At 49.4% G+C, this 12026-nt stretch overlaps 1 protein-coding gene across 1 annotated transcript in view; it reads left to right on the top strand.

The window, feature by feature from the left end:
* CCNJL (cyclin J like) overlaps window positions 1–11177 on the top strand; it is a 121983-nt gene extending 110806 nt beyond the window's left edge. The window contains exon 6 of the mRNA XM_053566658.1: window positions 10917–11177. Coding sequence (XP_053422633.1) covers window positions 10917–10923 — 7 coding nt within the window. The 3' untranslated portion in view covers window positions 10924–11177. The remainder of the gene's footprint in view (window positions 1–10916) is intronic.
* The last annotated feature ends 849 nt before the right edge of the window (window positions 11178–12026 follow it).

Raw genomic sequence — 12026 nt, 5'->3', positions numbered from 1 at the left:
GTGGGAAGATCCCTTGAGCTCAAGAGTTCCAGAGCAGCCCAAGGAAGAGAGAGAATCCATCTTAACTAAAAATGGAAAAACTAGCTGGCACCATGGACCATACCCATAATCCCAGCTACTCAAGAGGCTCGGGCAGGAGGATCTTTTGAACCCAGGAGTCTGAGAATGCTGTGAACTGTGACCTAGGTTGCCATGAGTCATGGCACTTTTGCCTGGGCAGCAGAGTGAGACTCTGTCTCAAAGAAAAAAAAACTGCTCATCCTACAGTACATGACCTTTCTTAGAGAGAAGCATAGTTCAAGGTCCATGGGAGACACCAGTGTTATGCTGGAATTGCTTTTCACTGCCTATCACAGCATGTCTCAACACTGATGAAAGCCAGTTAGGGGCCATTTGCTCTGATGAACGTTAAGTTCAACACCAAATTCTGTATTGTAGCTGATAAGGCCCAAAATGGTTTAGCCACTGTACATCATGCTGATCCCTTGTCTTTCATGTCCAGGAATACATGGGCCTTCTCTTTGTTCCTTAAATACACGTGCTCCTGCCTGCCCCAAGCCTTTATCCCTGCCCGTCTCTCTTCTTGGCCTGCTCACCTTATGCATTACTTCCTCTCCTAAGGAAATGTTCATTTCATTTCATTTATGAATGATGATGGTGTTGTGATCATGTTTTTCTTTTTAGAGAGTCCTTATTTTTCAGAGATTTATACTAAGGTACTTTAAGATGAAAAAATATGACATCTGGAATGTGCTTTAAAAGAATTGGGTAGGGGCTGGACACAGTGGCTCATGCCTGTAATACTAGCACTCTGGGAGGCCAACGTGGGTGGATTACCTGAGTTCACAGGTTTGAGACCAGCCTTAGCCAGAGCAAGACCTGGTCTTTAAAAATAACTGGGCGAAGTGGCAGGTGCTTATAGTTGCAGCTACGTGGGAGGCTGAGGCAAGAGAATGGCTTAAGCCCAAGAGTTTGAGGTTGCTGAGAGCTGTGATTCCATGGCATTCTACCCAGGGCAACAAAGTCATACTCTTTCTCTAAAAAAAAAAAAAAAAAAAAAAAATACCAAAAGAGATGACAGAGAAAATCTGCCATCCTCATCTCTACCTCATCCCCTGACTCCCACCCAGAAAAAAAAACAAAAAACTACCACTGAGAGGCTCCTGTGGCTCAAGGAGTAGGGCGCCGGCCGCATATAGCAGGGGTGGCGGGTTCAAGCCCAGCCCCAGCCAAAACTGCAAAAAAAAAAAAAAAAGAAGGCTCGGTGCCTGTGGCTCAAGTGGCTAAGGCGCAGCCACATATACCTGAGCTGGCGGGTTCTGATCCAGCCTGGGCCAGCCAAACAACAATGACAGCCGCAACCAAAAAATAGCTGGGCATTGTGGCGGGTGCCTGTAGTCCCAGCTACTTGGGAGGCGGAGACAGGAGACTCGCTTGAGCCCAGGGGTTTGAGATTGCTGTGAGCTATGATGCCACAGCACTCTACCCAGGGCAATAGCTTGAGGCTCTGTCTCAAAAAAAAAAAAAAGAAAACAACCAGTTTCCTATGTATCCTTCAGAGATACATGATGCATATGCACACAAATATTTATGTTATTTATGTGTATGTATATATTCCCCCCTTATCACACTTTGATATTTTAATTTAATATAGCTTGGAGAATGTTTCATGAGGATCTCTTAATTAAAGAGATCCTAATTCTTTTCTGCAACTGCCTAGTATTTTATTCTATGACTCTGCCATAAAGGACTTAACCAGTAACCTACTGGAGCAATGTTTAGGTTACTTTCAATCTTTTGTTATCATAAACAAAGCAGTAGTGGGAGCTGTTGTACATTGTTTCAAATCTGTAAGGTTATATCTGTGGGGCTAAATCCCCTGATTTAAGTAGAATGGCTGGGTGAAAGAATATTACTAGACACTGGCAGAGCTCTGTCCATGTGGGTTGTGATAGTTCATGCTCCCCCAGCAACGTTTGAGGCCCCCTTCCCACTTCCACCCCACACCTGGATTTGTAGGGAGATGAGGTGTGGCAGACCAGGAGGAAGGGTGCAGCCATTCTGAGAGAAGCCTACGGCAGAAAGACACAGATAAGGCAGCTGGAGACAGTCCTTTGATCAGCTAGTGCCACAGAGCTCTCTCCCAAATAAAGACCCAACCAAAGGAGACACTCTCTGTTGTTCCCTGCAGCCTCCACCCACCACAGAAGAAAAAGCTGGGGCCTAGGTCTGCCACCTCTTCCCAACAGCTGGCCTTAAGAGGGCCACTTTCTTAAGGGATTGGCTAACTCCCAGCGCAGTGCTAAGCACATTGCACGTGTGATCTCTCATAACCGGAAGAGGCTGGGACCTCTGCAGCCTGAGCTTAGAGAGGTTAAGGAAACTGTCCAAGGTCATCTAGCTGGTAAACAGCAGAGTCAGGATTTGAACCCAGACCTAACACTATGTTTAACTATTTTAAGCTGGAGCCTTGATTCACCCTTCAGTGAAACAAAGCAGCTAAATCTGCTAAGCCTTTTCCATCACAAGAAGCCACGTGTGGTGTAACAGCCCAGTGAGTGGCACCCCAGAGAGCAACTGGCTGAGGGGTGGGATAAAGATGTGGAACCCCCGCACAAGGAAGCCTGTGAGGAAGACAGAGTTTTGCTCCATTTCCTGCAGAAAGGTCTGTCCCTGCTCCACGGGCCTCCCAGGAGGCTTCACGCTCCCAGGCTGGTTTAGGGATTAGGTGGTTAGCTCCCTGGTGGGTAGAGACCCCATGGGGACGTGTTCGTGTCCTTGCTCGTACCTGACACTGGGGCTTAGTACAGGACAGGCCCATGCGGGAAGATAGATGAGGGAGAAGCCAGGAGGGAGGGAGATTGAGGAACAGCAAGAGATAAGAGAAAGGAGAGAGGAAGAGAGGCCTCTGCCGAAAAGACAGCCGAGCCCCGCCCAGCCGCCTCTGGCCGTCCGGGAGCCGGGGCGCCGCGACCTGCAGCGCCCTCTGGCGGCCACTCGGCGCGGCACGGCCTGGGAGAATTGGGAGGGGCCGGGGAACCAGGCGGCTGCCCCCTCCCCACCGCCGTCATCTCTAGGGGATGGAGGACCTGCCACAACCCCGAGAAGGTCCCTTCTCTGAGGGGAGCCAACTCAGTAAAGTAACAATGAGAGTCTCACAAAGAGACAGCTGAAAGAAAGAAAAGGGTGCTTGAAGCCATAATAACTCTTATCATGGGAGGGAGGAGGCCCTGACAAGCCTGCCTGGTATCCTCTCCACACTGACCCAAAACATCCTTTCATTTGCCTCAAATGACCTCCCTCCTGTTTCACAGGGGCTACCCAGTCAGCACCTGCCCACCACCCTTTCTCACCTGTGGGCTGGACCAGATCCACTGGGCTATTCAGTGCTTCATATTGAGCCTAGCTCCATGCCAAACACATGAGCCTTGGGGATGCAGAAAAGACAGGCAAGAGCCCTGCTCCCTGGGAATGGAACTTCCTGGCCAGGGAAGGCGCACTATAAACAATGAAGATAAAGCTAGCATCCAAAGTACCTGAAGAATAGACAACAGGGTGATGTACGAGTATGTGAGGGGCTCATTTTCAGATCCTGGGGGCAGGAGACTGGTAAAGAAATGTCTGTCTTGGGCAGTACCTGTGGCTCAGCGGGTAGGGCGCCGGTCCCATATGCCGGAGGTGGCGGGTTCAAATTGGCCCAGCCCCGGCCAAATTAAAAAAAAAAAAAAAAGAAATGTCTGTCTAGACTCCGTCATGCTGAGGACACAGGGCTGAGAAGAGCAGGAGGCACTTTAAGCAAAGGTTCAGCTTCAGCTTCTACAAAAGCTTAGCATGTTGAAGAAGTAGATAGGACACTGTGGTTGGAGCCTGCAAGAGGGGGCAGGGGTCCATGAAGGCTGGAAGATTGAGGGTGAGGGAGGCATCCCAGGGCTTTGGCATGGGAATGGCATGATCCAATTTGCATTTCTTCTATGTCATTCTATCTATTTTGTAGAGAATATGTGATAGGAAGAGGAAAGCAGGGAGCTCAGAGAGGGTCAACTTCATGGCTCCAGAAACAAAGAGTTGATGGCTGAGCCAGGCAGGGCAGGAGCAGTCAGAGCCTGATGATTTTTGAGGCATGGACTGCTGATAAGTCTGTCTGGGAGGGGACAGGGAGAGTGAAGACCAGATTGGGTACTTCCCCCTCACACACACCCCTTTCAGCATGGATTAGGGACTCACTGGGTCATGTCCCTGAGGTCACTAGGAGGAGTTGGTAAAGGTCCCCAGGTCTCAGAGCAATTGGGTCTGTCCAGAAACTAACAGGTGTTTTCAGCTTCATACAGCTGTCCTCTCTCCCTGCATCTGTAACCCCTCTCTCCCGCCCTCCCTCTCCCTCCTTCTCTTTTCTCTCTCTCCCTTCCCTCTCCAACTCCTTCCCATCCCCCACCTCTCTCTCTCTCTCTCTCTCTCTCTCTCACACACACACACACACACACACACACACACACAGAGGCAGTGTACTGCAGCCTTATCAGGAGGAAGCCTCTAGCAGACAAGCAGTCTTCAGGGACAGAGAACCTGACTGTGGAGTTTTCTGAGGAGGGGCAGCCAACTTCTCCACCTTCCACATTCCTTCTGGATTCTGCGGCCTTCTGATTCTGTGGCCTCCACATCACCCTCTAGGCCAGTAGTTCTCAACCTTCCTAATGCCGTGACCCTTTAATACAGTTCCTGTGGGTCATGACCCATAGGTTGAGAACCGCTGCTCTAGGCTTCCCTGTGGTTTGCAACCAGAGGCCACTTTGCCTCCTGTGATATTTAGCAATCTCTGGAGACATTTTCCATTGTCATAATTAGGGAGAGGGCAGGACAAGGGGCTAAAGACCAGGGATACACAGGCCAGCCCCACACCAAAGAATGATTCTGCCCCAAGAGTCAATAGTGCTAAAGCTGGAAGACCCTCCCAGCTCTGCTGTCAGAGCTAGAGGGACTGTCCTCTTCCTCATTGTCCCACTGTCACCACGTGGGCATTTATCAGGCAGTGGCTATGTGGCCCCACTGTCCTTGCATTATCTCAATCAGTTTTCTCAGCCACACTGTGAGATAGGTAGTATTATCTGCCAACGTCACGGAGCTGGGATTCAGACTATAGAGCCTGTGGTTTAACTGGCCTCCCTCTGGTGAGGGGGGTTCACAAGGCGTGTCATTGTTGTTAGCAATGGGACACATTGTCTCAAGTGAAGTCTCACCTGGAAGTCCAGTGTGTAAAAGAAATAAAGTAAAACTGCCTGCGTGAAGCTCAGCGAGGTGGGGGAAGGTGTCAAACTCCACGACTCCATCTCCTTCCTTATCCTCCCTGTGGAGCCTGGAAGGCCATCTGTCCACCCTGGCAGAGCCACTGTGGAGGGCTACACAGGTTGTGCATTGCCAAACTCTAGGAAATGCCATTTCTGTGGGGGTATGGCAGACCCACCTTAAAGGCAGGGTAGTAAATGTTTTTTTTTTCTCAACACAAACATGCCTTGCATAGCAGATACCATACCATGGTCAATGAATAAGGTCTGGGGCAGGAAGGGGACATGGGAGTGACTCTGGGTGCCCAGCATCAGCCAACCCTGTCCCAAGATATGGGAAATAGGAAATGGTACTTGACTAGGAGCTATTTTGGTCCTTCCCACTCCTTGTAACTCACCAGTGATTCAAAATGAAGCTGTCAAATAAATAAGACTTGAGCCTTATATAAGTACCAGGCCCCGGGAAAAGCCTCCCCAACTACGAGTGCTACTCTCCACAGAGGCCTGTCAGGTTTCCCCTTTAGGTCCTCCTGCCGTTCATCTTAACCTAATATTACCTGGATTCATGTTTGGGCTGATGGAGGGCTGAAGTTGAAATTTTTACCACTTTCTCAATCCTCTTGGGGAAGATTTGGGCAAAAACTGGCAGAAGGGGCCAGTCCCTTCTCCAGGTTCCCCACCCCACAAAGTGAAACCATACCTACCCTTCATCAAATGGCCTGGCATCTCATGTAGTTTGACCAGAAAGAGCAGCAGAGACCCTGCAGTGTCTGTTCTCTCTGTATGGGATTCTCAGGTGCCCAGGAGCTAGGCGTCTTCCAGCCTGGAATGAACCCTCCAGACCCCAGGTCCCCTCTTCCTTCACCACCCTCTATTGCCTCTCCCTGGCCCCAGCTACAGCGTGAGGCTGCTGACACCAGGGCTGAACCCTCCTTTGAGACATGGGTATGGCCCTGTGGCTCCCCATGCAGGCTGTAGGCCTCCCTGGAGTGAATATGCCCCACAGTGAAGGACAGCACAGGGAACCTTGCTGCCTGTCAGGAAGGGGGCGAGGCGCTGGTGTGTCCCCTTGTGTACCTCTTGAAATGTGAATTTTCATAAATGTTCAATTTAAGAAAAAATGATAAGGCTTGGCACCTGTGGCTCAAGCAGCTAAGGCGCCAGCCACGTACACCTAAGCTGGAGGGTTCGAATCCAGCCCAGGCCCGCCAAACACAATGACGGCTACAAACAAAAAATAACCAAGTGTTGTGGTGGACGCCTATAGTCCTGGCTACTTGGGAAGTGGAGGCAGGAGAATCACTTGAGCCCAAGAGTTGGAGGTGGCTGTGAGCTGTGATGCCACGGCACTCTACCCAGGGTGACAGCTTGAGGTTCTGTCTCAAAAAAAAAAAAGAAAAGAAAATGATAAAAGAGAAAGAATTGATTTGAAGCTTGGCACCAGAGCCCAAGGTCACGTGAGCACAGACTGAGAACAGGCTGTGACCGTGCAGAGAAAGCTCTTGTTCTCATGCCCTTGTCTTGGCTTCAGAAAGGAGATTAAATTCTGTCCTCCCACGAAACCTTCTATCTATTTGTTCATTCAGCAAGAAATACTTCTTGAGCGCCTACTATGTGCTTAGCACTGAACTGGGTGCCATGGAACAAACAGACCTAGGGGTGGATAGGGAGTGGGGAATGCAGAGGTACAGACAGGGAAACAGACAGGCAGAAAGGAGCAGTGATCAACACGGGGGCTAGCATTTAAGAGGCCTGCCATGAGGAGCCAGGGAAGGCCCACTGGAAGAAGTGGTGTGGAAACTAGGGTCAGAAGAATGAATGAAAGCCTGGGAGAGTTGGTAGTGCAGAGGAGCAGGGTGTTCCAGGCAAAGGGAGTCCTGGGTGAGAGGGCCAGCTCTGGGCCAGCTCTGGGTTTCTTTATATGGTTCAGGAGATATGTTGGCATTATCTCCAGCGACTTTGAACCTAGACCCTCTTTCAGCAGAAGCCAGGCACATGTGCTTTGTCTGGTCTTCCCATCTGTGCACATTGTCTCTCCCTAGAGGGCCAGTAAGATCCTCAGCCCAGGACTGGGCCTGTGTCACTGTGGCTGCTCCTCTGTATGGCATAATGCCAGGACATAGTAGGGCCCTTTGTCCATTGAATAATTCCGTTGCAAGTTCATGATCTCTGGCAGAGAGGATAGAGATGGAAGCGTAATGAGTTATTAGCTTATGCAGTATGTGCTGAGCACCTACTGTGCTAGATATGGGCTCAGTCTGGACTTAGTAGAGAATAAACAAACAAGGTTCTTGCTGGAATAGAGCTGGGTGAAGCACAGCATGTGCAGAAGAACATCAGTGAGGGATGACTGCTGGAAACACAATAAAACAGAGTGTGGGACAAGAGGACCGATGGGAATGGCCAGGGAAGACTAGCTGGGGAGGTGTCATTGGGGCTGTTACTAACCACCTGAAGATCAGAGGGAAAGTGCCAGGGGTCAGGTGAGGGCAGGGGATGGGTGCTGGTATGGGACATGGTTCCCTGAACAGTTAGAGGAACAGAAAGGAAGCCACTGAGGCTGAACAAAAGGAATGAGGGCACGAAAGGGGGACTTGGTAGAGAGATGGGCAGGGGATAGGTGGCGTGGCATCCTACAGGCAAGGTAAAGTTTGAGGTTTTATTCCAAATCAACTAGGAAGCCTTCCAAGGTTCTAGGCAGGAGTGTGGCATGATCTGATTTATACTTTTTTTTTTTGAGGCAGAGTCTCAGTATGTTGCCCTCGGTAGAATACTATGGAGTCAAAGCTCACAGCAACCTCCAACTCCTGGGCTTAAACGATTCTCTTGCCTCAGCCTCCCAAGTAGCTGGGACTACAGGTGCCCGCCACAATGCCTGACTATTATTTTCTTTTTCCTTTTCTTTTTTCTTTCTTTCTTTCTTTCTTTCTTTTTTTTTTTTTTGAGACAGACTCTTACTATGTCACCCTCGGTAGAGTGCCATGGCGTCACAGCTCACAGCAACCTCAAACTCTTGGGCTTAAGTGATTCACTTGCCTTAGCCTCCCGAGTAGCTGGGACTATAGGCACCCACCACAACACCCGGATATTTTTTGGTTTTAGTTGTTTAGGTGTTATTTTAGCTGGCCCGGGCTGGGTTTGAACCTGCCACCTTTGGTGTATGTGGCTGGCACCATAACCACTGTAGTACGGGTGCTGAGCCTGGCTATTACTTTCATTGCAGTTGTCATTGTTGTTTTAGCTGGCCCGGGCCGGGTTCAAACACACCAGCCTCGCTGCACATGGCTGGCACCTTAACCACTGAGCTATGGGCGCCGAGCCCTGATTTATAGTTTTAAAATTCCATGGTAGATAGCAAAGAAGGCAATGGTTCCCTCTCTCTCCCCAAATGGAGACACTCTGGATATATATTTTAAGGATGAATCAAAACAACTTGGCAGTATATTGAACATGGGTTTAGGGAAGGGAGGAGGTCTAGAGGACTCCTAGGATTACAGCCTGTGCAAATGGTTACTCTGGAGCTGTTCTCAGTAGAAAGAGCTCAGTTTTTTTTTTATTATTATTATTAAATCATAGCTGTGTACATTAATGTGATCATGGCGCACCATACACTGGTTTTATAGACCATTTGACATATTTTCATCACACTGGTTAACATAGCCTTCCTGGCATTTTTTTAGTTATTGTGTTAAGACATTTATATTCTACATTTACTAAGTTTCACATGCACCCTTGTAAGATGCACTGTAGGTGTAATCTCACCAATCACCCTCCCTCCGCCCATCCTCCCCCCCCCCCTCCGTCTCCCCCTTCCCCATATTCTTAGGTTATAGCTTTCATATGAAAGCCATAAATTAGTCTCATAGTAGGGCTGAGTACATTGGATACTTTTTCTTCCATTCTTGAGATACTTTACTAAGAAGAATTTGTTCCAGCTCCAAGAGCTCAGTTTTGAGGTCAGTCAGGCACACAGTTCACTCCTTAATCCTCCCAAGCCTTAGTTTTCTCTTCTGTAAAATGGGGACAAAATGACAGCTGCACATAGAAGGTCTTAATTAGAGGCAGCCAGAAAAATAGTGTTCTCTTTCAGGTAACGTAGCTAAACTAAGCAACTCCACGTCTGTTCAAACAGAGGAAAAGGAGGAGGATAAGTAGGGGTGGGCACGTGGCTCAGTATTCAGGAAATGGGGGGTGTAAGCCCCGACAAAACACACCACCCTAACCTCTCAGTCTCCATCTTCTGCTGAAGAAGCTAGCAGAAGATGGCTATCACTTACCTGAAGTATATCAGAACTGTGTGTCTTACAGATGAGGAAATAGCTCCAGAAAGGTGGAGGAGCCAGCATGACAAAGTCCGGGCTCTAAACCAGGGGTGAGAAACTGTCCACCTATGACCCAGTCTCTGTTTTACTACAGCTTGAGAGCCCAGTAGTGGTTTTTAAGGTTTTAAATGGCTGGAAAAATATCAAAAGAATAAAATTTCTTGACACAGGAGAATTCAAATCTTATGCTTTTGCCACAGTGGTAGTAGAGTTGAGTTGTTGCTACAGAGATAGGATGGTCTGAAAAGCCCAAAATATTTATTCTCACCCTTTAGAGTGCTTCTAGTGTGTGTTCTGGATGTTTTTTGTTTTGTTAAAAAAAGGGGGGGCCGGAGAAAAAGGGTGCAGATGTCTGCTGTAAAGGGCACTGTAAACCCCAGCTGCAGCTGCTCAGCAACACCTCTCTCCAAGAAGACAGAATGGATAAATGCCATCTGAGATAACCCAGGACCGCTACTCCAATGCCCCCCAGGCTATGGAGAAGGGAAGAGTTTCAAAAAGAAAAAGGGTCAGCGAGGTGTCTCACCCCTAGAATCTTAGCACTCTAGGAGGCCAAGGCGGACTATCACTAAAAGGTCAGGAGTTCAAGCCAGAGCAAAGGGAGACCTCCTTTCTACTAAAAATAGAAAAATTAGCAAGGAAGGGGGGTGTGGTGGGTGTTGGTAGCACAAGACTATAGCCCCAACTACTCCGGAGGCTGAGGCACAAAGATCCCTTGAAGCCCAGAGTTTGAGGCTGTTGTGAGCTAGGCTGACACTCAAGCCCAAGTGTCCTGGGCCTTAGAAACTCAGTCTCAAAAGTGAAAAAAAAAAAAAAAAGGAAAGAAAGAAAAGAAAGAAGGAAATAAAAAGAAAGAAAAGGCATGACAGGTACCACTCCAACCCAGAGGAACTTTGGGGAAATGAAGTCCATCTCCCTCTTTTTAGGTGAGAAAATCTGAGGCCCAGAGACAGGAGGCAGCATGCCCAAGGACACCCAGCACGTGGCTAACAGTCAGGTGGGAGACGTCGGCCAAACGCTGGGTCGCAGGGAGCTCAGGGATCAGGGGCCCTGTCGGTTGTGCTGGGCCTCAAAGATGTGAGAAGGCTGGGCAGGGGGCGGTGGTGGCCTTTTCTGGCAGCTAGCAGGCTTGGTCTCTCAGCCTGTTCCTCGCAGGGCGCTGCACACAACTTTGGCTTTGGGGTGAAGCCTTCTTCTCCCCTACCTAGTTCCAGGGCGGGGCCTGTGCGCAGCTGGTTGGCTACCTGGGCCCAGGGATTTGTCAAGCCTTTTTGTCCCATCCACCCCACACCCTCCCGCTTTTTTTTTTGCAAAGTATATAAGACGCACCCAGCTTCCTCAGGCTCTGAAGCAGCTTTTCATCTCGTGTGGTTGAGGAAGCTCGAGCCTCTGGCTGATAAGGAATTTGGAGGACTGCCTTCAGAACATCCCTGGACTGCGATGGCCTCAGCCACCCACCTGGCAGGGCTTCCCGCTGGAATCCTCGCCTGCCCCGTCCCAGCCTGGTTTTCTCCAGGGTGAACTGGGAGGAAGCCGCAGAACAATTCTGAAGAGTCCTTCTCTTGTAGCCTGGAGAAATAATAAAAATAATTGCAAACATTTGTTAAGGGTGTGTCTCAGAATCAGGGCTGGAGAGTAACCATTGGTGGAAGACCCTTCATTAACATGAGCCCAAACTTCCCACAGTGTCCAATCTCCCCCGCACACCCAGTCACAGGACCCTGGTCCCACTAGGTCCTGGCACACTGCCCATCTGAGCCAAGTTTCTCCTTCTCCCAATACCTGTCCATGGGGCCTTCAGGCGCCCTTGGTCCCTCATCAGAAAAATGCTGGATCTTTTCCTCTTCTCTGGACATCTTTCTGCTCTGGAACTTGCTGGGCAAGTTTCCCCCTTCCCTTCCAGCTCACTGGAAGGGAGCTGTTTTTAATTTTCACACACACCCTGTAGATCAGGATCTGGGAGGTCAGGTCCTGCAACCAGTTTCTCCTCCTTTCTCCTTCCAAGCACATTACTTCCTGTGGACTTAAGACATCAGTCTTTCCTGCCCACGGCCCATGTTCCTCCTCTCTCCTGACCCCTTCCTGGAAGGGGGCCCTCAGGAGTCCACAGTGGCTCTCAGCTGGCTGCACCTTTCATCCTGTCACCACCACTCCAGCCTCCACCTGGAGGACCCACTTAATAGATTAGCTATGTGTCTATTACTTTAGCTTAAAACGTTTTTTCAAAAGCATTTGTTCTTCCACAGGAAAAAGCCTGGTTTTCCTCTTACCTCACTAGCCACTTCTTCTCAGGTTCCTCTTCTCGGCATTAAAATGGAATGCGCTTCCCCAAGTGTGGTCCCCATCGTGAGATCTTTCCTCCACTCCCTAGATTCAAAAGTGTAGAAATCTCCCCAGCTCCACTGAGAAGAAGAGAGAAAACCAG

The sequence above is a fragment of the Nycticebus coucang genome, chromosome 17, assembly GCF_027406575.1.
Source record: "Nycticebus coucang isolate mNycCou1 chromosome 17, mNycCou1.pri, whole genome shotgun sequence".
Taxonomy (NCBI): Eukaryota; Metazoa; Chordata; class Mammalia; order Primates; family Lorisidae; genus Nycticebus; species Nycticebus coucang.
The sequence above is the reverse complement of the archived record's forward strand: the minus strand, read 5'-3'. Positions and strand labels throughout refer to the sequence as shown.